The sequence below is a fragment of the Coenobita brevimanus genome, chromosome 40 (assembly GCF_032717465.1).
Source record: "Coenobita brevimanus isolate Jiangsu-jjx chromosome 40, ASM3271746v2, whole genome shotgun sequence".
In the NCBI taxonomy this organism is placed as follows: Eukaryota; Metazoa; Arthropoda; class Malacostraca; order Decapoda; family Coenobitidae; genus Coenobita; species Coenobita brevimanus.
The window spans coordinates 7009157-7034367 of NC_136993.1; the positions used below are offsets into that span (position 1 = coordinate 7009157).

Here is a 25211-nt window from a genome sequence, read left to right on the forward strand (position 1 = left end):
CTGAGAGGTTAAGGGATGAGGCACATAAAGACTTCTGGACCTAAGGAAATGTTCCACCTGGTTTATGCCTAAACCATAAATAAATAAATTTAAACCTTCCATTTGGGACAATGATTACACATTTGTCTGTACATATTCCATTCCTATATTTTTACCTGCCACTGTGTACTGTAAGAGTACTATGCCTGTTACTCATAAAGCTGTGTGGTGTGAAACATGTGTGTACAATACATTTTTAGCGTCAGTGTGCGAATCCCTCAGCATATCTGTGATCACGATGATAATGAAGATAATGAGGAAGAAATGGATTATATTGTTCCTGGAGGTAATAGTGATAATAAGGATGATGATAACGGTAGAGATGAATTATGCTGATAATATCGATTGTAATTTATGATACTGACGATCATGAAACAATATGAAACAGCAGAAGGTGACAGACTTAACTTTAAATGGTACTATTACTTACTTGAAGAAGTACTTGTTTCCATTAAGAACGAACTCCTCATCTGGAATGACATTATTATAACGATGGAGAGCAGCTTTCAGTTCAGTTGTGTTGCGCCCCAACTTGAGCAGGTGATTCCCCGTGTCCAACACACTGTGCCTTGTCGCAACATGCGTCACAGTGTTACCTGTTGGGTTCCAAAATCACCAACAAACTCACAATTACCTGCCAGTCGTTAACAATACATTGGATGATTTGGGAGAGAATTATAAGTCAGGATAAATTCTGAGTAGTTTTGACAGAAATATTAAATATGAGGAAGGTCGCCAGAACAGGAAGTCAGCTGATCGTATGGTCACATGTTTTACTTCAGAAGTTCATTTCGTGTTAACTCTGCCATCCATACCACTTAGCCTACATTTGGCTGTGTCCATTGTTCTGTTTACATCACCAAAGGGGTCTATGTTTTAGATAGGAAGCCGGTATGCTGTTTGTGTTTACAATATGGATGAGTCAAGTATGGAGTCAGTATCAGTCATTACATCTTGGGAGCTAAATTGACTAATCTACTATAATCGTGACCAAGATTCAGCTTCGTATTAACTTTCAGTGCTCGCGAAAAGGGATCAGCACGATAACGAAAGTGTGAAACTAGATTTTGTCAAATTATTGTGACTTTTAACGTCGCGAAAAACATGCAAATATTCGGGAGCCTCTTCGGGATCAGTCCCATGTATATGGCAGTGCCTCCCAGAAACAAGGGTATTTCAATGACTAGGCGGCGAATTTCCGATTTGCATGCCATTTTTTAACTACGTGCCAAGATTTATTTCTCTCCCATTTTTTTATGATTTTTACTTAGACATAACTTATTCTATTGTAATCAAACGTAGCCTAACAGATTAACTAAACTTCCAAACTAAACTAACCTGATAATAGGAAAACAAACCTAACCTACCCTAGACTTTCCTGGATAAGAAATGGTGTAGAAATGGTACTCAGAACGGAAATAAGCGACCCGGTGAGGGAATCGAAGAACTTCTCGATCGATTCACTGATGTACCTTTTTTTTTTTTTTAAGGGAACGGCAAGGAAGGAAAGGGCAGGATGTTCCCACATCTCCAGTTCTTCGTAAAAAGCTAATCGAAGTAATGACATGAAACCATTCGTAACAGGTGGAAGAAAAAAACTGCAGACAAGACCCGACCTTATGCAGGAGTCTGATCTCAAAAAGGTGACTCGAGGTTAATCGCTCACGTCATGTCATTATACACTTTTTACCTTAACTTGGCCTAGTTTTTCTTTTTCTCATCCTTTTCAGCATAGTTCTCACAGCTCATTGGCAGACAAAGCATTAATACGGTTCTACTTTCTTCTCATGCTTCTCAGTAACTAACATCATATACTAGTTTTATTGTAACTTACTGGTAAAACTAGGCAGAAAAGAAGGAAACATCAAATTTGGGGCAAGTTAGGTTAAAAAGTTATAGGTGATGTAAACCTATGATTTGACCATAACCACTTCAACACAAGAACATCATTTATAGTTTATTGTTCATGTCTTTGGATCATTTTAGTCAATTAAAAGCAGACCTGCGAACTCCAGGAGTTGGATAATGTCTTCCTTTATATCCAGCCACTGCAACAGGTTTCCTAATGGGAAAAAGTGTGATAGCAACAAGACAAAAACAGGTACCGTATTATGTCCTCAGACTGAAGGGGTTAAGTTCCTCAATATACTGACGGAAGATACTAACAGAAATTACCGCCTTTAACATTTTCATTACACAGGTCTCTCCAAGGGATTATGGTGTCGTACACTGGATGTTAACAACCACTACACATTTGCCTAAATAGTCCACATGCAGTCTATTAGGTCGTGTGAAAGAACAGTGCATAACCCGGTTTGTCTGGCCAAGCAGACTCATTAACCGCAGACAAACAATCGTCCCTGTATGGACATCCCTTGCAGTTCACTGTGTTCCCTCTTTGGACAGAGTTCCACCAAGGCAAGGCACGGGAAAGGGTATGGATGCCTGGTTGCTGGACGAACGCCGCATTTACGTCTCTCCACTCAATTAACATAGGCACCATAGTAAGCTCTTTATCACCCAGTTATTTTGTAATATGGTTACCACCCAACGTTGTAAATGGTTTCCTGGATATCAGGCAAGTATCACTTTTTTTACTCAATTAAATCACCTGGGGAGAAGTAGGCAAAATCGTATCAAGTGAGTGGTTGTGTGTAGTGATATCTACAGTATATCTATATCTAATTATCTATCATTCTCTCTCTCTCTCTCTCTCTCTCTCTCTCTCTCTCTCTCTCTCTCTCTCTCTCTCTCTCTCTCTCTCTCTCTCTCTCTCTCTCTCTCTCTCTCTGTATATATACATATAAATAAATAAGTATATGTATATATATATATATATATATATATATATATATATATATATATATATATATATATATATATATATATATTCTAGCTAAATTAATTAGATGATTTTGACTGGTTAAATGAGAATCTATCTATTGCCAGACGCCTTAATCCCGTAAGGGGTGGCCACAAACATATCCCCTCCATGTCGCCTTGTTCTTCGTCATTTCACTGCCCTGCTCCAAGCTCGCACCCCCCTCTCTCATATACCTCTCCACTCCATCCCTCCATCTCATCCTTGGCCTACCCCTCCCTCTCTTCCCCTCCACCTCACTCACATACACTCTCCTCGTTAGTCTCGCTCTCCATCCTCTCCATATGGCCAAACCACCTCAGTGTGTTTCTCCTAACGCTTCCTATCACATCCCCATTCACATCCAGAGATGGAGGGATGCAAGCAGACAGTTCAGAGGAGCAATGGCCATGGAAGTAGCGATAGAAAAGAGATAAAGATGCAACAGTGAGACGAAGAGACAGAGGTTGAAGGGAGTAGGTAAGAGAAGGAGAGTTAATGAAACGAAATGCCTTTGACTCCACCCTATTAAGAAGAGCTGTATGTTGGGAGCCTCCCCACAATGAGAGTTGTACTCCATACAGGGGAGAATAAATCCCGTGTATAAAGTCAACAACTGTGCAGGAGTAAAGAAGGTATGGAGTCGGCTTAGCACACCTATTCTCTTGGAAGCAGATTTTACCAGAGATAGAATATGATCTTTCCAAGATAAATCCCGAGTGAATGAAACCCCAAGCATGTTCAAGAATGATGCTGGATTGAGCTGGATATTATTAAACATTAGTGGGTACTCCTGTGGAAGATTCTGTCGGGTTGATAGGTGTAAAAACTGAATCTTAGATGCATTAAAAACAACAAGATTATTTTTACCCCAGTCAGAGATACGAGCCAAGTCAGACATTAGGTGTGCCATAGCCTCATCCCTTGTTTGTTGAAGTAACTGCTGGGATGGACGTTGTGGGAACCGAATGGAAATGTGAAGGGTGGAGTCATCAGCATACGAGTGGACAGGGTTAGATGTACAGCTTATATATATATATATATATATATATATATATATATATATATATATATATATATATATATATATATATATATATATATACATACAGTATATATATATATATATATATATACATACAGTATATATATATATATATATATAAATATATATATATATATATATATATATATATATATATATATATATATATATATATATATCTTAGACCAGGTCGGAAAATCCAACTTGTGAATTTTAAAATGTAATACCAAAGAAAAGTTGATCGATAATGAAAGTATCATGTATGCAATATTTTGGTGTAATCTATGTTCACATAAATATGGTGCCTGCCTCATCAATATCGCGCCATTAACTGAATCTGGCGCTTCAGTGCCGTCGTACAAGTCTGATAGGTCAGACCTTGTATTTCTTTTTTTCTTTTTTTTTTATCATCTATTCTTTGCTCTCATATATATATATATATATATATATATATATATATATATATATATATATATATATATATATATATATATATATATATATATATATATATATATATATATTCATTTTCGGGTAATAATGCTTCATAGCTAAATATCTTGGAGAACTACAAGTATGGCTCACACTACTCGGTCTGCCTTAACTCATACTTTTAGCACTTTAAAAACTATTGGTTACAAGCAACTTACAACAAGGTGGGATGTGGAAAGGGACCTTTTTTTCTGAAAAAAAAAAAAAAAAAAAAATCAAAAGTGTCAGTGAAGGAAACAGTGAAGGATCTTGGATCAGAACTTGAGTGTCTGGGAAAAAGCTTCAGCTCCTTGTGTTCACCTAACAAGAATTACACAGCTGGTTTTGGACGACTATTCTAAGTACAAGACCCTAGTGAATAATAAGGGGAAAGACTGCAACAACAAACAGCTTGAAAACTATAAAACTCATATGCAGAAGGAGCTATTTGATGTCTCCTGTTTCAAATGTAAATCCTTCGAAGAGTGTAAGTGTTCAAAGAAAAGAAAGATGCCAGTAAATGAAAGAGAGTTCCTTTCAGATCAAAAAGGAAATAGACAGAAGTACATTGGAAATGTGGTTACAAAAGAAACAAAAATCCTGCTACAACGAGGAATAAGAAAAAGGGATGCAGAGAACTACAAAGTGAAAATTTGCAATTTTATTTGTCAGAAAGGTCAACGTGGGATGGAGGAAGTAAGTGATACTGATGATATTGGAAAATGATGGTACAGATGAAACATATTGTCAGAGTGCAGAAAAGAAAGAAAAAAGAGGAAAAAAGTAAGATATGGAAGTCAACAATTCACTAAAAGATGAAACTCTCCAAAATGGTTTGACGGCAATTGTGCCAGAGCAACAGCCCAAGTGTCATTAGCATATAACTATTACTTAAAATCAAAAACATCAGAATCACTCTCCCAATTTAAAATTGCTAGAAATCATACAAAAGCTGTATTAAATCTATCTAAATCAAACTTTCTTCAAAAGCAATCATCAAAACTACTTAACAACCCTAATGACAATAGAATATTCTGGTCAACTCTTAATTCTTTCAATAATAACTTTAACAAGTCATCTTCCATTCCCCCACTAAAATCTTCAGATGGCAATATTACAAATGACCCACGTGGGAAAGCAGATATCTTTGCTAGTACCTTTGCCAGAAATTCTATCATAGATGATACCAGCCAGAATGTCTCAGTACTGGAACTTGACTCTCCCGAAATTGCCCCACTTAAAATACAGACAAGATACGTAAAATCCATCCTAGACAATTTACCTACCAACAAAGCCCCAGGCCCAGATGGAATTCCGCCAATTGTTTTGAAAAAGTGTTCCCCTGAACTTGCCTCTGTCCTAGCCAAATTATTCAGACTATGCATACGTACTTCTTTATTCCCAAATTCATGGAAAGAAGCCAATATCCACCCAGTTCCGAAGAAAGGGAGTTCGTCTGACCCCTCCAATTACAGACCAATAGCTGTCACATCTTCTCTTGGTAAGGTATTTGAAACTTTAATTAATAAGCATATTGTTAAACATCTTGAATCCAACAACTTAATTAGTGATAGACAATACGGTTTTCGCCACGAAAGATCCACCATTGACATACTCAATCTCTTAACTCATACCATCCATCAATCAATTGATCTTTTTGGAGAAACTCATGCAGTAGCTCTTGATATCTCTAAAGCTTTCGACAGAGTATGGCACTGTTCCCTGCTGTCCAAACTCCCTTGCTATGGACTAACGTCTTTTGTTCCTTTGATTTCTTCTTATCTTAGTGACAGGAAAATAAGAGTAAAAGAAGATGATGTATATTCGAATTTCCACTCAATTAACGCCGGCGTGCCGCAGAGATCAGTTCTGGCGCCAACCCTATTTCTGATTCATATTAATGATCTCTTATCTGTCACTCACAATCCCATTCACTCATATGCAGATGACTCAACACTACATAGTTCATTCACACTCAGACATCCATTTACAAAGTCTAATATCTCTACCTCTCAACTCAGTACAGCCATCTCCATAAATCAAGATCTATCTACAATCAGCGAATGGGGACAAAACAATCTTGTCTCTTTTAATGCTAGTAAAACTAAATATAGACAGTTTACTAATAGACAGATATTGCCAGATTCGTACATTACCTTCAGTGCTACTAATATTCCCATCTCCAAAAGTATTGAAATTCTTGGTGTCTCACTTAACAGTGCCCTCAGCTGGACATCTCATGTCAGATCACTTGCTAAAACCGTCTCAATGAAACTTGGATTATTGTACAGAGTCCGTAACTTCTTCACCGATGAGCAGTTGGCTGTAATTTATAAGAGTCATGTGCGCTTTCAGCTTGAATATTGCTCATCCTTGTGGAATGGTTGTGGAGAGGTTGCATTAAGACAACTAGACAAAATTCAGAATAAAGCTGTTAGAATCATTAACAACCCTGCCATTACATATAAACTACCTCCCCTGCAAGTAAGAAGGAATGTTGCCTCCCTTGCATTATTTTACAGATATTTTTTGGGCAAATGCTCAGACGAAGTTGCGTCCATGGTGCCACCTCTCCATGCCTTCCCTCGTGCTACACGGGCATCTGGTAGCGCTCATGACTGGAATGTCACTCAACCATATTGCAGAACTTCTGCCTATCAGAATTCTTTCATTCCCCGAACTGCATCTCTCTGGAACTCGCTTCCCCAGAGTTGTTTTCCTCCAAATTTCAACCCACAACTGTTGAAGTCTAACTGCTACAGATATTTTATGAACAGAGGACACCAGTAATCTGGTGTATGGATTTTTTTTGTTTTACCCATTTGTTTTTCCTTCCTCCATTCTGTTATATATATATATATATATATATATATATATATATATATATATATATATATATATATATAAAAGCGAATCAACTGTGAACTGGTTGCAAGAGAAGCTGATCGATTTGGTGTGAGAGACAGAGGTGCCGCTTCAATTGCCACTTCCGCTCTGGTGGGTGCTGGACTTGTTTCACCCGAATACAAGAATTAGTTATAGACAAGTCAAAAGTAAGATGTGTCAGAAAATCAGGCAGAGAAAGACTTCAGCATATAGAAAAGGAAGACATAATAGCACTGTATTTTGATGGACAAGAAGCCAAAACATTAACACTGGAAGAGAGAAAAGATAAAAATGGTTGTCTGTCCATTGACCAAGTAAAGCAAATTTGAAGAACACATTTCATTAGTTAAAGAGCCAGGCTCTGAACACCTTAATCATGTAACTCCTGATGAGGGAACAGCAGCTGCTATTTCTGAGTGTTTGATGAACTTTGGGCTGAAGACTGAGATGCTTGTTGCAATAGGGTGTGATGGTACACCTGTTAACACAGGGACAAAAGTCGTAGCAATAAAATTGACTGAAGACTTTCTTAATCGTCCTTTGCAGTGGTTTATATGTTTGCTACACCTCAATGAGCTTCCATTTCGGCAAATATTTAAACATTTGGATGGTGAAACCTCAGGGCCCACAGCATTCAAAGGAAAGACTGGGAAGAAGATAGGAGAAACAGTTAGTAACCTCTCTGTGGCAATTTTTGAACCAATCCCAGTAGATGATGCGAAGAAGTTTCATACGACCTATTCAGGGCTAGATTTAAGTAGTGATCAAAAATATATCCTGACTATAGGGTATGCAGTGTCATCTGAAAAATTTCCTGCATCATTCTCTTCAGTTGAAGCAGGCCCTTTAGCACGTTCAGAATGGCATACAGCATGTACAAGAATTTTGAGACTGTATTGTTCAGTACCTCTTCCTTCCAAACTATTGACAATATCAGCCAAATATTTGATGACTGTATACATTCCGACCTGGTCTGAGATTAAGAAAATCCTTCCTGTGTCAATGGCCCAAAACATCTGTTCAGTGCTGTTACCAATATCAAATACATGAAAGTTGAATGCTTGGGAACATATAAGGTTGCTTCCCAGGTTATTCAAAAAAATTCTTGCTATGACCATCCGGAAAACGTGCTTTTGTGCATGGCATTTGATGAAGATACTGACATCAGACGAGATGCCGTGAAGGAAATTCTAGCAGCAAGAAACAACCCGAGACAAGAAAAAAGACAATTCATAGTACCAGAGATAAATTTGGGGGCAGATCATTATACTCAAATGATCAGCTGGGATGTGGTGGATATTACAGATCCACCACTCCTCAAGAATTTGACTGATGTTGAACTACATGGTTTGGTTGAGAGTCCTGAACTTGTGGAAAGACATTGTCCAAAGTATCCTCAGTCAGTGGAATGCACAGTAAAGCTGGTGATTGAAGCATCTGCAAAAGTTTATGGTTGCAGAAACAGAAATGGGTATATAAGAAACATACTCAAATCAAGAAAAATAATGCCAGCATTCGAATCAAAGAAGGATTTCAAAGCAGAGTACAGTATATCTGGCCCACCATCTCGTGGTGGGTTCTGGGTAGTGCACGGTCAATGTGCTAGCTAAGGGCTGCATAATAAACTGTCCAGGCGCCACCTCTTGCTGACATTATACGGATATAATATTGTGCAGTTCTCTTGCCTTTGTATAGGAACAAGTTTTCCCCTCCGTTATAAAAAGAAAACTGAACTTTCTTTTTGATCTTATGACCCGGTCTAATATATATATATATATATATATATATATATATATATATATATATATATATATATATATATATATATATATATATATATATTGTTACGGAACAGCGAGAGATAATGAACACTTCAAGTGAGAATACTAAAATCACTACTGTCCCGCAAAGTTCCAGGTTCAAAACAAAAGACTTAGGTAAAATTACAAGTTAAAGTTTAATGCTCAAACTAACAACTAAACATTCAGGACTCATAAGGATAATGTAATGGCAAAACAGGTTACATATATGGTTAACTGCAATAGCCTCTATTAACACGAATTTAGCAAGAACAAATTTATCTAAGTCAGCCCTGATAAAATGAGAGAATCGGATAATGCTCAGTTATAGCAAGATAGGCCTATAACATTATTGCAGATACAAACTATTACTAATACTGGCTGACAGTATGGAACCAATATGAATCACAAAAACTCTACCAGGCTCACGAATTAACGCCTTAGGGTATACAGTACAAGAAAAATGGTTATACTCAAATTATACAGCAGCTAGATGGCTGGAGACTTTCTGAGCACTCACAAAAATAATAATATACTGTACAGGGGAGGACAGAGATGTGAACAGAATGAGGAGTAGATCTAAGTGGCAACTAATACAGAGACTGAGCTCATTATATAGGGGGCCGGCAGAGCTTGATTCAACTTGTAAGAAGGACGCGCAAATGAAGGCATAGGAGACAAAGAGTTGACAATCCTGCTCTGAACAACAGAAAGAACGACTTACTCTACTATAAGGGGGAGAAGGGGGAAGTGAGGTAGAACACGCAAGCCTGGTCACTATGGAAGCCACGTGGCGAATCGTGAACAAACATGCAGCATACTGTACATTAGGATCATACAAAGGATGATGCAATCATGAACAAAACTGTATCATAAGTTAGAATTATACATGGGATGATGAAATCATAGGCTATGTAACAATATATATATATATATATATATATATATATATATATATATATATATATATATATATATATATATATATATATATATATATATATATATATATTGTTACGGGAACAGAGAAAGATAATGTACACTTTAAGTGAGAATACGAAGAGTCACTACTGTCCCGTAAAGTTCCAGGTTCAAAACAAAAGAGTTAGGTAAAATTACAAGTTAAAGTTTAATGCTTAAATTAACAACAAAACATTCAGGACTCATAAGGATAATGTAATGGCAAAAACAGGTTAAATATATGGTTAACTGCAATAGCCTCTATTAACACGAAATTAGCAAGAGTAAATTTTATCTAAGTCAGCCCTGAAAAAATGAGATACCAGATAATACTCAGTGAATGCTAGATAAATAATTACAGATACAAACTATTATCAAAAATGAAAGAACCCCACACGAATTACGAAAACTTCACTAGGCCTACAAATTAAACTTATGCTATACAGTACAAGAAAAAATGCAACAACAGTTATACTCAAATTACACACAGCTGCTAGATGTTTGGAGATTTCTTGAGCACTCACAATAATAATAATATCTGTACAGGGGAGGACAGAGATGTGAACAAAATGAGGAGCAGATCTAAGTGGCAATGATACAGAGACTGAGCTCATTATATAGGGGCCAGCAGAGCCTGATACAACTTGTAAGAGGGACGCGCAAATGAAGCCATGGGGACAGAGAGCTGAAAATCCCGCAAAGTATAACAGAGAGAACGACTTACTCTACTATAACGGTAGAAGGGGGGAACTGAGGCAGAACACGCTCGTGATCAAACATGCAGCATACTGTGCGTTAAAATTACACAAAGGATGATGAAATCATAGGCTATGTAACACCTCCCCACAAAGAAAAAAGAAATTTACAAAGGAAATTTCTTATTACTCTAAAACAATCTGTACATGGCATTACAGAATATGCAAATGTCTTTCCTAATGTTACAAAACATGAGATCTCCCTAGCACGTTCAGTCACAGGTACTTGCCAGTATCCCTTTAACAAATCAAACTTACTTATGTACCTAGCCTTTCCGATCTTGTCTATGCAATCTTCCACACGAGGGAGAGGGTAAGTGTCTGTTTTGGTTATCTGATTAACACGTCTGTAGTCAATGCAAAGCCTCTGTGACCCACCTGGCTTAGGGACTAGAGTGACAGGAGAATTCCACCTGCTCTGACAGGGCTCAATCATCTTGTGGTCCAACAGGTAGCCAAGCTCCTTCTGGATGAGAGGAACTTTCACTGGGTTCACACGGTAAGGAGGCAATTTAATTGGCTTTGCGTCTCCAACATCGACATCATGCATCAACACAGTGGTTCTTCCTGGAGTAGCACGGAACACTTGCGGGTACTCCTGCAGTAATGCCGAAAACTCCTGCCTTTCCTGGGTGGTAGATGAGAAAGCTTAGTCTGGAGATCATTCATGATATCAGGATTCTTCCCCAAACTATCACTCAGGCTCATGCTGCATGGGAGAACTTCACTTGTAGACTCGGGTGGAACAGCTACAGTGCAGACTGGATTATTTTCGTCCCGCTTGTGATATAACTTTAGCATGTTGATGTGACATAGTTGCTTGCTCTTTCTACGATCTGGTGTGGCGATGACATAGTTGACATCACTGAGTTTCTTCTCCACGAAATAAGGGCCACTAAACTTGGCTTGAAGAGGTTGCCCATGAACTGGTAGCAGAATCAAAACCTGATCTCCTGGCTGAAAGTGGCGTAACCTGGACTTCTTATCATACCAAGTCTTCATCTTCTCCCTGAGCAGCTCCTAAATTCTCTCTCGCCAGCTGTAAAGCAGTGGACAGCCGTTCTTTGAACTTCATCACATACTCCAGCAGGTTGACGTCATCTTCCTCCGACAGCCAGCATTCCTTGAGTAACTTAAGGGGTCCTCTTACTTCATGGCCAAACAGTAGTTCAAAAGGTGAGAAGCCCAGTGATTCATTTGGAGATTCTCTTGCGGCAAATACGACGAATGGAAGACCTTTATCCCAGTCTTTCTGATGTTCCAAACAGTATTTCTTGAGCATCAATTTGAGTGTTTGATGATATCTCTCCAACGCTCCTTGGGTCTGGGGATGGTAAGCTGATGACGTGATCTGGGAGATGCCCAACTCTTTCAGAGACTGCTTGAAAACATTCGACATGAAATTACTTCCCCGGTCTGACTGTACCTCCTTAGGCAGACCAAACTTTGTGAAGAACCCTAGCATTTCCTTAACCACGTTCTTTGCTGAGATATTTCTAAGTGGAATGGCTTCAGGATAACGAGTAGCCATATCAATCATGGTCAACACATAAGAAAATCCTGAAGAAGTCTTAGGAAGAGGGCCCACAATATCCACCAACACACGGGTGAAAGGCGCCTCAAAAGGAGGAATGGGAACTAGAGGTGCAACCTTTCGGTCTGATTACACTTCCCCACAACTTGACAGGTGTGACAAGACTTACAATACCAGGAAACATCCCTGAAGATACCTGGCCAGTAGAAGTGTTTCAAAATGCGTGCCACAGTCTTCCTCACTCCAAGGTGTCCTGCCAAACTTGGAATCATGAGCCACTCTAATGATATCCTGCCTACAAACACGAGGGATGACAACTTGATGTACAACCTCCCATTCACAGTCGGCTGATGCTGTTGGGGGTCTCCACTTCCTCATAAGTACTCCTGACTTACATAATAACAAGTAGAAGCACCGGCTGACTCTTCTTCACTGTAAGCAGAGTTAGCTAGACCTTTGAACTCAGGGTCAGCAACCTGCAACTCAACCAACTCTTGACGAGACAAATTATCAACACTACGGGGTACTGCCTCATCTGGTGAGTGGTCCAAATTAGCAAGAAAAGTGTCAGCTAGGATAACATCATCATCATCATTATACTCTAAATCACCAGTAACTTTAGACTTAGCCCTAGTGACAGCACATGCAGGGAACACATCAGGGACATCACAATCCTGGGTCGCAGCCACTGGCTCACTTGACAACTGAGGAGCTGGACACACTTGACTGCCACCAATATCATTTCCAAGTAAGAAAGTTACACCTGACATTAGGAGTGTCTCAACCAACCCAACCATAACAGAACCATTAACAAAACCAGACTCTAAATTCACTCTGCACAGAGGGACAGAGAAGTAATTATTCCCTACACCTTGTAAGATTACAGTTTCATCAGAGGAATTAACATTAGAGCCTAGAACACTGGTCAGCATAAGGGATTGGCAAGCACCTGTATCACGATATATTTTAACTGATTTCCTGTCATTACTGTCCAGAGGATTGACAAAACCATCAGACAGGAAATTAGCACATGAACTCTTGAGAGTGTCACCCACGTTACTGCTCAAAAGAGGAGCTCCATCATGAGAATTTAAGTTACCCCTCAAAGCAGGTTCAGTTAACTCAGTTAAAGAATTCTGGGAACTCTCAAGAGTGGACACTAGACCAATTGACTGAATATTTAAAGACTCCTTTTTGTTCACATCACGCTGTCTCCTGAAACATCTCTCCGTAGTATGACCAAGCTTACTACAATAAGTACATTTACTTTTCTGAAATCTAGAGGTGAAGCTGGTATTTACTTCCTGAGAAACATCTTCCTTATTCTCTTTCCTGTTACCTGTACTCTGGGTAGAGGCAACGTACTGACTCTCAGCTTTCCTTTTTCCTCTAAAATATCTCTTGTGAGTGAGAACATATTCATCAGCTAAAACTGCAGCATCAGACAAATTATCTATTCTTTTCTGATCAAGATATAGGCTTACATCTTTACTAATACACCTTTTGAAATCCTCCAGCAAAATCATCTGCTTAAATTTACCAAAATCAGAATCCACATTCTTAGAATTTAACCACTGCTCCAACAGATCTTCTTTGATTTTTGCATACTCAACATGGGATTGCTTATCTTGCTTGTAAGTTGTCCTAAATTTTACTCTATAGGCTTCAGGAACAAGCTCATAGGCCTTAAGAATCAAGCTCTTAACTACATCATAATTATCAGACTGATCCTGAGGCAAAGATGCATAAGTTACTTGAGCTTTACCGGTGAGAACAGTTTGAAGGAGTACTGGCCAATACTCCTTAGGCCAATTAAAACCTGTAGCTACCCTCTCAAACAACTGAAAATACTTTGTTAAATCAGATTCATTAAAAGGAGGGACAAGTTTAACATTTTTAGCCACATCAAAATCATCAGAGCTAGATGATCCAGTTCCACCTTGTTTCATGCGATACTCATGGTCTGCCTGAATCCTGGCAAGTTCAATTTGTGCCTGAGCCTGTACCTGTGCCTCTTCAATACGAGCATTTGCTTCCTTAACACGAGACTCCGCCTCCTTAGCCTTAGCCTCCTGCAGAGCTAGCTGTAATTTAGCTAATTCAATCTGCGTTTGCTCATTTGGAGGAATTACATTAAACAAGCTTTTATTAATCATGCCAACAATTTGATCTTTAGAATGATGAGAGTGAACTGCAATTCCCAATTGTTGAGCAACAAGCTTAAGTTCATTCTTTGTTCTGTTTTTTATATCACACACTGTTTGCACATTTGACAAAAAATCTTTGGCTTCATCAAGTGTAGAAATAGTAGCCATCATGAATATATCACAGTCACAAAATATCAAACAATATCCTTATGATAATATCCTGAATATCCTGATATGAGGTCGCCAAATTTATGTTACGGAACAGAGAAAGATAATGTACACTTTAAGTGAGAATACGAAGAGTCACTACTGTCCCGTAAAGTTCCAGGTTCAAAACAAAAGAGTTAGGTAAAATTACAAGTTAAAGTTTAATGCTTAAATTGACAACAAAACATTCAGGACTCATAAGGATAATGTAATGGCAAAAACAGGTTAAATATATGGTTAACTGCAATAGCCTCTATTAACACGAAATTAGCAAGAGTAAATTTTATCTAAGTCAGCCCTGATAAAATGAGATACCAGATAATACTCAGTGAATGCTAGATAAATAATTACAGATACAAACTATTATCAAAAATGACTGACATAAAGAACCCCACACGAATTACTCACACGAATTACAAAACTTCACTAGGCCTACAAATTAAACTTATGCTATACAGTACAAGAAAAAATGCAACAACAGTTATACTCAAATTACACACAGCTGCTAGATGTTTGGAGATTTCTTGAGCACTCACAATAATAATAATATCTGTACAGGGGAGGACAGAGATGTGAACAAAATGAGGAGCAGATCTAAGTGGCAATGATACAGAGACTGAGCTCATTATATAGGGGCCAGCAGAGCCTGATACAACTTGTAAGAGGGACGCGCAAATGAAGCCATGGGGACAGAGAGCTGAAAATCCCGCAAAGTATAACAGAGAGAACGACTTACTCTACTATAACGGTAGAAGGGGGGAACTGAGGCAGAACACGCTCGTGATCAAACATGCAGCATACTGTGCGTTAAAATTACACAAAGGATGATGAAATCATAGGCTATGTAACAATATATATATATATATATATATATATATATATATATATATATATATATATATATATATATATATTAGAATCGCCAAATAATGAAAAAATACAAGGAAAAATAGACATTTCGATCCTCATGCGAATCATCATCACACCTAAGATACAAACTAAACAAAACTGATGCCCGTATCTATAATAACGTAATTTCTTTTCTTTACATTGCCTGATATTAGTTATTTTTTGCATTATGACAAACACGAGCAAAAATTTCTTTTAGCTTATTTAATAAGATTCGTAATCGAAACCTCTCTCTCTCTCTCTCTCTCTCTCTCTCTCTCTCTCTCTCTCTCAGCTATGGTAAACAACACGGAAGGAATCAGTGTTTGGAAATGATCTCCACATTTTTACATAACAGTCTTTTCTCCAAGTTTGGTCTAAAGTGGTTAATATGTGTTTAAGTTGACAGTGATAAGCCAATCCATTACACAGTCCTGTGACCTTGGCCAGTAAACTATTGTTCTCAAAAGCACCCGTAGGTGGACCCTCAACCCTCCCACAATGTTTAGTTATAATCACATGTTAACTTAGTTATTTGGTTCACACACACACACACACACACACACACACACACACACACACACTGACCAAAACGTAACACTTGCTCTCGTTGCGGGAGTGCCGGCGTAAAAATGCTGTATGAATTCACAAGCAGATATTTCCTGATTGAAATTCTTGACTATTGCTATTAATGTGGTTTAAACTTTAACTGACAGATAATAGGTGATGGTGACCACTACCCACTCACTTAATGTAGTGCTGCCTACTTCTTCATTCATCTTTACCATTCATTTTTAGTATCTGCCCTCCTCTTTTCCTATTTTTCCCTTCTTCCCTGGCACTTTGTGTAAGTCTTCTTTCCACTTCCGAGGGCTCAGGGTTGAGTGAAAAGCTTTAAAGTTCCCTGTAACCTAGGAAATCATTTACGACGATGGGTGGTAACCACATAATAAAATAACAGGGTGATGTGGATCCTATTATGTTGCCTCTGTTAACTGGGTGGGGAGACACAAATGCGGAGTCAATCCCGTAACCAAACCTTCCCACTCCAGGCTGTGGTGAGACTCCATCTACCGCAAGGGAACGTCTGTTCTCTGCACAGAATGGTCCCGCAGGGGGGTTACTTGCCTGTGGTTGATGGGTCTGCTTGGCCAGACAGACCGGAGATACTTAATGGCAACAACTACCTCAGGTGGATGACACTTGCTCTCATCAGCTTAGATTGGAAATTCAGTTCAGTTAGTCAGTCAGTGACAGGTGGATTGGTGACTGCTAGACTAGTATTTACATATGAATCTACATATTTTTCCTCAGTAAGCAGTAGGATCGGATGTTCTTCTCAGGGGGAGAGTGATATATGATAAACTCATCCCCATGCAACAGAAATAAGAATAAAGAAATGATATCTGGAGAAACTGATGGATTTAAAACTTGAAATTTCGTAATGGCTATGTATACCTTTGGTAGAAATTACAGAGTGTAAACATATGCGAACATATGAAAAAGTAAACAACCAGCACCCACAGGTAATGTCTACTGCCATTTGGAGTCCAACCTGAACCTGGAAGACATGCACCGCAATACGAGTGTGTTACTGATCAAGCCACAACATCTTTTATAAATGCATTCACATGCGGGTAAATATTTAAATATTAATGAAGTAATACATGTAAATAACTGAAATATTTGTTTTATATCTTAGCATAAGCACTTTGTTTTGTTACTGATTGATGCATTTCCTGTTAAATGTCCTTCAGGTGGCCTGTCTAATACACTATTTCCGTGCGCCCCATTGTCTGAGTTTTTAGAGAACTGAGAAGGGACGTTTGCTTTGTTTCTTTGTCCTTCATTTTCCGCAATTATATGATACAGTAAATATCATAATATTCATATTAACAGAGGCAAATCCTATACGAAAAGTTGAAATTGCGAGTAATGTAGTACAAACCCACAAAATATCTTAACCCTTTCGCAATAAATGACACAGTATTTCCCAAAAGTATCCTAACCTGCAGAAGTACAATCAAATACCATAGGATATGAATAAAAACTATGAATGAACATAGAATACTGTAAAGTGTTTGGACATGCACCAGTACTGGTCAAACATCATGCTTATTTTCCGGTGTGGTAATGGTGATGAAATTATTACGTCTCTTCCCCGCCCTCCTTCCTAATGTAAACTAAGGGCGATTGATACAGATAATGATGCGATACCGATAATTCACATATGGATATTAGTAAATTTGCAGCATTTTCTTTAATTTCAAGGCCAAACCAAGTAGAAAGGACTATTAAGTAAGTGTTGTCTGTAACCGTACATGTTTCTCCTACCTCCAGTGATGACACGGCCTGTGGAGGTGGGCTCAAATGTGTGTCCTCTGAAGAGCCACTGGTTACACTCGAGATAGGCAGCGAAGAGGCCCTCGATCGTTTTATCATCGAAATCCTCGCTTGTTTGGGTGAACCATGGGAAGAAGGCGGACAGGTACTGTATGGCAAGGAAGAGAAATTAGGGGAGGAACTTAGGGAGGTGGAGTGAGGGAAAGACAGGCGTTTTATTCAACTGAATGGGGGAAGAGAGATGAAAGGAGGAACTGACGGAGGTGTAGTGATCGAAACAGACAATTGTATTCAGAATGGATTGGCTTTTAAAGCACTAGGAGGTAGGTTTCAGTCACCTATGCCGTACAAAAGGCACGCCTAATCTGAATAAAGCGTCTGCAGTAGATAAAATAGTAGTAGGAGTAGTAGTAGTAGTAGTAGCAGTAGTAGTAGTAATAATAATAATAATAATAATAATCTATCTACCTATCTATAGCCGGACGCCCTAATCCCGCACAGGGTGGCCGCAGACAAAAAGCCTCTAAATCGCTCTGTCACCCACCATTTGACTACCCTCCCCCCAACTCAATCCCTCCTCCCTCATATACCTCTCAATTCCATCTCTCCACATCATCCTCAGTCTACCCCTCCCTCTCCCTCCCTCCACCTCACCTACATACACCCTCTTATTCAGTCTTTCATTCTCCATTCTCTCCACATGTCCAAATCACCTCAGTGTATTTCTCCTAATCTTCTCAACAACATCCACATCCACCCCACAACGTTCCTTCACTTCTTCATTCGTCAACCTGTCCCTCCATGTCACTCCACATGCTACTCTCAAGTAAATCATTTCCACTGCTCTCACTCTTGATTTGTTCCCCTCTTGCAAGGTCCACGCCTCGCTTCCATAAGTCAGGGTAGGGATCACAATACTATCATGCAGTGGTATCTTAACTTCCATACTCACCTCCCTATTTCTCATCACTGCTTTCACTGAACCAACAACCTTCCTTCCATGCTGTACCCTTTCACGCACTTCATCTCCCAACGTTCTATCCTTACTCATCACACTACCCAAGTACTTGAATGCACTCACATTCACCATATCCTCACCATCCAACCTCACTGTACATTATGTGACTTCATTCCTCTCAAACACCATAACTTTACTCTTGTTTACATTAACTTTCAGATTCCTCTTCCTACACACTGTCCCAAATTCATTCACCAAACCGTGCAACTCCCATTCATCTTCACTCAACAAAACTGTATCATCAGCAAACAGTAACACAGGAATCTTCCAAATCTCACCCTCATTCATTAGAGCCACCCCCACATCCACTGCCCTACCTTGCACCTCCTTTACAACCCCATCCATGTATATATTAAGCAGCCATGGAGACATCACACAACCCTGTTTTAGTCCCACACTGAGATAAAACAACTCATTCAGCTCAACATCCACTCGCACCGTAGCCGTAGCTCCTTCGTACATACTCTACACAGCACTCAACAATTTCCCATCCACTCCATATATTCTTAATACCTTCACATACCATGCCTATCTATTCTGTCATAAGCTTTCTCCAAGTCCATGAAGGCAGCATACACTTTCTTTCCGTTCTCTACATATTTCTCCACTAAACATCTTAGAACAAATATCTGATCTATACACTCTTTTCCCTTCCTTAATCCCGCTTGTTCTTCTCCAACTAGCTCCTCTGTCATATGCCTAACCTTATCAATGAGAATTCTACCATATATTTTTCCAGTCACACTAAGAAGGCAAATACCCCTATGGTTACCACATACTTCTCTCTCCCCTTTTCCTTTGTATAAAGGAACAATTATACCTGATTTCCAGTCCTCTGGAACCCTTCCCTCTTCCCAAGCCAATCTACACAACTTCCATATCCACTCCACAACCATCTCTCTCCCATACCTCAGCATTTCACCACACACTCCATCAATCCCTGGGGCCTTTCCCATCTTGATCTTCTTCATTGCTTCTACTACTTCTGCCCTACTGATCTCGTCCTCCCTCCACTATTCTCATCTTCTTCCAGCCATTCCCCAACCACTTATACTCACACTGCTCTCACTCTCTACATTCATTAAATCCTCAAAGTGCTCCTTCCATCTCCTCAATTTCTCTCTCTTCTCCACAAACACTGCCTTACTTTCTTTACCTCCTTCCAAAACAATTTCTTACTCTCCCTCCATTTCACACTCAGATTCCTCCCAAATTCTTCATCAACTTTCTTCTTACTTTCCTTCACCAGTCTCTTCACCTCCCTTCTCCTGCTCACATATACCTCTCTCTTCTCTCTCTCATCTTCTCCCCTACCTCTACGCACTAGCCATTCACTATAAACCTTCTTTTGTTCCACAGCTCGTTTCACCTCATCATTCCACCATGCTGTCCCTTGCACACCCTTGCATCTCCTCCTCACTCCACAAACCACCTTACACGCTGCTCCTATCTCTTCCGTGAATATCTTACATACTTCTTCCACCCCTTCCATCTGCTCTAATTCATACTTTCCCAATCTTTCTTCCACTATGCTCTTATATTCTGCCATTTTCTCATTATCTTGCAGCTTCTCCACTCTTCTCACAGGAGCTGTTTCCTCCTGTCTTCCCCTTCGTCTCTTCAACCATTTTCTTTGCAGCCTTACCTTGGCCATCACTAAGTGATGGTCCGAGACTTCATTCCCCCACCCTCTCCACACTCTTGCATCCAACACTTGTCTTCTCATTCGCTCAATAATAATAATAATAATAATAATAATAATAATAACAATAATAATAATAATAATAATAATAATAATAATAATAATAATAATAATAATAATAACTAGAATTCTGAAATTACTGAAGCAGTACTGAAAGAATTCCACATTCCACATGATAAAACCTCTTTCCAGATTAGGATGACAAAAAAATCCACACTTGTATATCAGATATGGTGTACAGTCATTGAAAAATACACAGAATTAAGAGTGGTTGTGGTAAGTGGTGCATTATTAATAATACACTATCAACTGAATGTGTAGAGAGAAGTGTCAAGATTATTGTTCTAACGAAAATCCATATGTGTGGGAATTTAGGTCAAAAAACCGTCAAAAACCATCATGAAATATTGATGTCATAAATACTGTTATGAAATCTTACAAAGCAGACACTCTTAGGATTCTGAAAATACTTTTATCATTGTAGAAGGAATATTAAGGAACTTTTGGTATGACTCGAATTTTTTTACAGACTTTATCCTACGACCTTGATATCAAGGTCAAGGTCATTCATACTATGCAAACCATGGTCACTCATGACCCACTACATTTTCACCGAATTTGGTCATAATCGGCAAAATGCTTTCCTATTTAGCACTTTCAGGCATGTGGCGACCATTTTGATTATCCTCAATATCTTAAAAAAACTCTTTCTTGGATCTTAATATCCACACCCAGCTGCACTAGTATATGTTGACGACTACATACAGGATCATTGGCAGAGCAAACGATTCAGTAGTTTTTGCTGCACCTGAGGGGAAAATGTTTAAAATATAACATTGAGAGTGCTAGTGCTAGGAAAGAAAAAAATATGTAAAAAGAAGCCTGCCGATAAGATACATTATTGCTGAATTTTTCATGTATCTATCTCGAACAGTCCGGAATTCCAGCCTTCCAAATCTTAAAATAATAATAATAATAATAATCTCCACAATGTCAATAGAACTCCACAGAATGTTGTGTCTTTAGTAATAATAAAGTAAAATATACTATCTACTGAAAAGGTCAAGCGGTACCATAGACGTAAGGTGTTGTATTATAAGCAGGGTATGATGGAAAGGGTAACACAAAGAAGGCTGGTAGATGTTTATCTTCACGCAGATGGAGGTGACGTGAAAGTTGTGTGTTGGTAGGGTAGAGATTTGAATGTCACCATCTGATTCAATTTTGTAATTTACGTTTGCGTTCGTGATGCTGTCATTATGTGTTAAGAGAATTTAATATTCTTGGATAGTTCGGCCATGTGGGAAGGATAAAGAATAAGTGACTAACTAGAAAAGTCAACGGAAGTGAGGAGGAGGGGGAGAGCAGGAAGGGGAGACCAAGGAAAAGACAGAAGGATGGAATGGAGAGATACATGCGGGAATGGGTGTGAGTTGGAGGGAGGGTAGCTTAATGGAAGAGGACAGATCAACGTGTTTGTGGCTATGTCTTATTGGATTAAGGCGTTTGGCAATAGACAGACAGATAGATAGACAGAATTGTAAGCAATGTTTATGTGTAAGTTAACATAAAAAACGAACAGAATCCAGACCTGAAGATGATTCAGTTCAAATCCCAAACGGCAATGTGTTAAATGAAGGAAGAAGGGGATCAATGAATGAAGAATAGAATGTCAGTCAATTAAAAAAAAATCAAGCTTAAAAATGAGGTAAGGAAGTCTAACCTGCGAAGAAGCAAGGAGATTATTCAAGGGATCACCCTATTATGGAATTGTCTCCCTACTATGGAATTGTTGAAGAAGTAATGAAGCATCTAGGATTCCATGAGAGAGAGAGAGAGAGAGAGAGAGAGAGAGAGAGAGAGAGAGAGAGACTTTGATAAACTTGAAACAAACCCCATAACATCTCTATGCCACACACGCTCTAGTGTATGATGGAGAGCTAAAGAAGGGGTAAGAAACAGATAATAAAACTAAAGACTATAGAGAAAGAGGACTTAAAGGAAATCGGACATTGGAGCTATAGTAAAAAGTGAGGCACAAAAAACTGCCGATTGGAACCCATACCCCGAGTATCTCATTTCCGTTAATGTCACTGAGGAAGAAAAATATAGAAATGAATTTTGAGAAAAAGAATGGAAAGAAGTCACGGACACGAATAGGAGAGACAAAACTTAATCATCACCATCATCATCACTCAGGCCTCCTTTCCCATCCCACAGCAGAGTAAGGAAGGGTACAGAGGGCAAAAGAAAAAAATTATAAGAGAGATACTAAGCAAAGTTTGCCCTACTGAATAAGTCACATCCCCATTTAAGCCGCCCGAACACAGGCTACATCTAATATCACTTTCGAAATTAGAGAATAATAATGTGGATTTGAACCTGTACCTTGAGGATTTTGCTCTAACCGCAGGGAGGTAGTACAAAGTGAGAAAAGAAAATGATGGAAGAACTGAATGATAGGCCAGAAAGGAAGCAAAGTCATACACTGAAATGTAAGTAATTAAATAAGTAAACAAATAAACAAATAATAAAATAAAATACAGCATTGCACATCAAGCTTCACGGATTCTAGCACGTACTCTGAGCATCTCCTTGCCATAGTTGCCGTTGTAGATGAGACCCAGGTTGTGGTCAAGGTACCCGTTCTCTGTGCTGTGGTTACCTCCAGGGCAGTGCTGGTGCAGACAACCATCTGGCCTGGTGGAGAGATAAAGAACTGAATAAATAAGTAATAACTTGGCGATGTAACAACTCTGTCATATCACCCCCCCATAAAAAAAAAAAAGTTAAAATCTGCATTCCAGAAGAAAACCAATACCTGTTTGCAAGAATAAATAATATAAAATAGATGTTTAAAAATACTGTTATGAGTGAAGGAGGCCATGAAGTAAGTAAGGAAGGGAAATGATGCAGAGAAAAGGAAAGGCAAAGGGAGGTGAGAAATGAATGGAACGTCGGAGGTAGATCGGAGCTGAGGAAGAAGCGATAAAGTTGGAGGCATTAAATAGAAGGATTATCAAAGCAAGGGAGAAATACTGATAGAAATAGGTAGATACAAGGAACAGACATAAAGAGAGGAAGATAATGAGGAGGTGAAGAGAAGCAGAGGATGAGGTGGAGGGAAGACAGCGTGCATGCATGTGTGAATTGTGCATTTGTTCTCACCCGAAAAAGACTGGTAACCCCTCTTCAGCTTAGTTAATGGCCAAGCATAGTAAGACTGATTAGTAAATGTGATTAGTAATCATGGACACTCAAACGAATGGCATACTGAGACTCACCAAATTTCAAGCAATCACAACTTAATATTTGAGTTGTGAGAATGGCCAAGTTCCAAAAGATGGAAATAAACCGACAATAATATAAAATGTAGAGGCTGACCACGGGACATGGACAGACAACATGACTAAACTCAATAAGCCCTGCTTTATATCCTAGAATGCAGGTGACGTAATGGTTCTGTGTGTGTGTGTGTGTGTGTGTGTGTGTGTGTGTGTGTGTGTGTGTGTGTGTGTGTGTGTGTGTGTGTGGCCAAATTATTTCATTAAACTTCCAAAAATACTTCAGTACTGATGGGGTTTATTAGTTTAATATGTCACCCTTACAGTTCGGACAGTTAGTCCCGCAGACTCTTTGGGAAATGGGAAGAATAAAATGGAAAAGTAACCTCCAGACTCTGTGAGCTAGGGGTTGTAAAGAGCAAATGATCCATCTGACCTAAGAACACCATTTTCTGCAACTGAATAAGTGATCCACCACCATCCACTGTCCCCCACACAGACATACTCGTTGTTATGGAAGGTTTTTGGAGTGTGAGATGTGTGTGGAAATTGACCATTTACGAGTTTTGAACTAGAGGAAAGTTCGGAATACTGACACTGACGATTTTCTTAGTATAAGAGCAAACTGCTGTAAACCCCTCTGTGGCCATGCCTCTAGAAATTGATGCCCCCCACCCCCCTGGCCGTCGCAGGCATTATGTTGTTAAGTTTCGAATATTTTTTTTTTTAATCAACATGAAGAGAATCGTCTGGCACACCTGGCAACGTATTTTTTTGTTTTTTAAGCTTCCTAAACCCATTCTGTGATTCGTGATCAGTCATGGAAAATTTTGCAAAACGAATGTGGACATCCCTGTGAAAACCATGGAAATGCACCACACTTATAAGTATCCATAGTTTCAAAAAAAAAAAAAAAAAAGAAAGAAAGAAAGCAAGAAAAATCAATGTTGCTGAAATGGTTTGGAATGATTATAAATATGTAATACGAACAAAATGAGCACATAATATGCGACGTTTATTACAATATAATTGTGATTTTTTTTTTTTACTTTTTGATGTTTATAGTGTTTATATATGGAGTTAGTTGTGTAGTCTGGGTGGTGTAGTGTGTGCCTAAATAGAGAGTGAAGATGCTATTTTTAATCTGTTACCAGATTAGGGTGCTGCTGTGTGTCTATAGGCTGAAATGTCGCGGCCAAAATTCGATATGACTCGAGATTAGTACCATGCAAGAGTGAATTAGCGTGAAGGGAAGGGAGGGTTTTACATCCAT

The 25211-nt window shown here is 38.8% G+C and overlaps 1 protein-coding gene across 1 annotated transcript in view; it reads right to left on the bottom strand.

Moving 5' to 3' along the window:
* Positions 1 to 25211, bottom strand: part of LOC145397269 (chondroitinase-AC-like) — a 147750-nt gene that overhangs the window by 35433 nt on the left and 87106 nt on the right. The window contains exons 8-10 of the mRNA XM_080270467.1: positions 23237 to 23354; positions 17926 to 18082; positions 470 to 635 (exon numbers count right to left, since the gene is read on the bottom strand). Of these exons, the coding sequence (XP_080126593.1) occupies positions 470 to 635; positions 17926 to 18082; positions 23237 to 23354 (441 nt within the window). The remainder of the gene's footprint in view (positions 1 to 469; positions 636 to 17925; positions 18083 to 23236; positions 23355 to 25211) is intronic.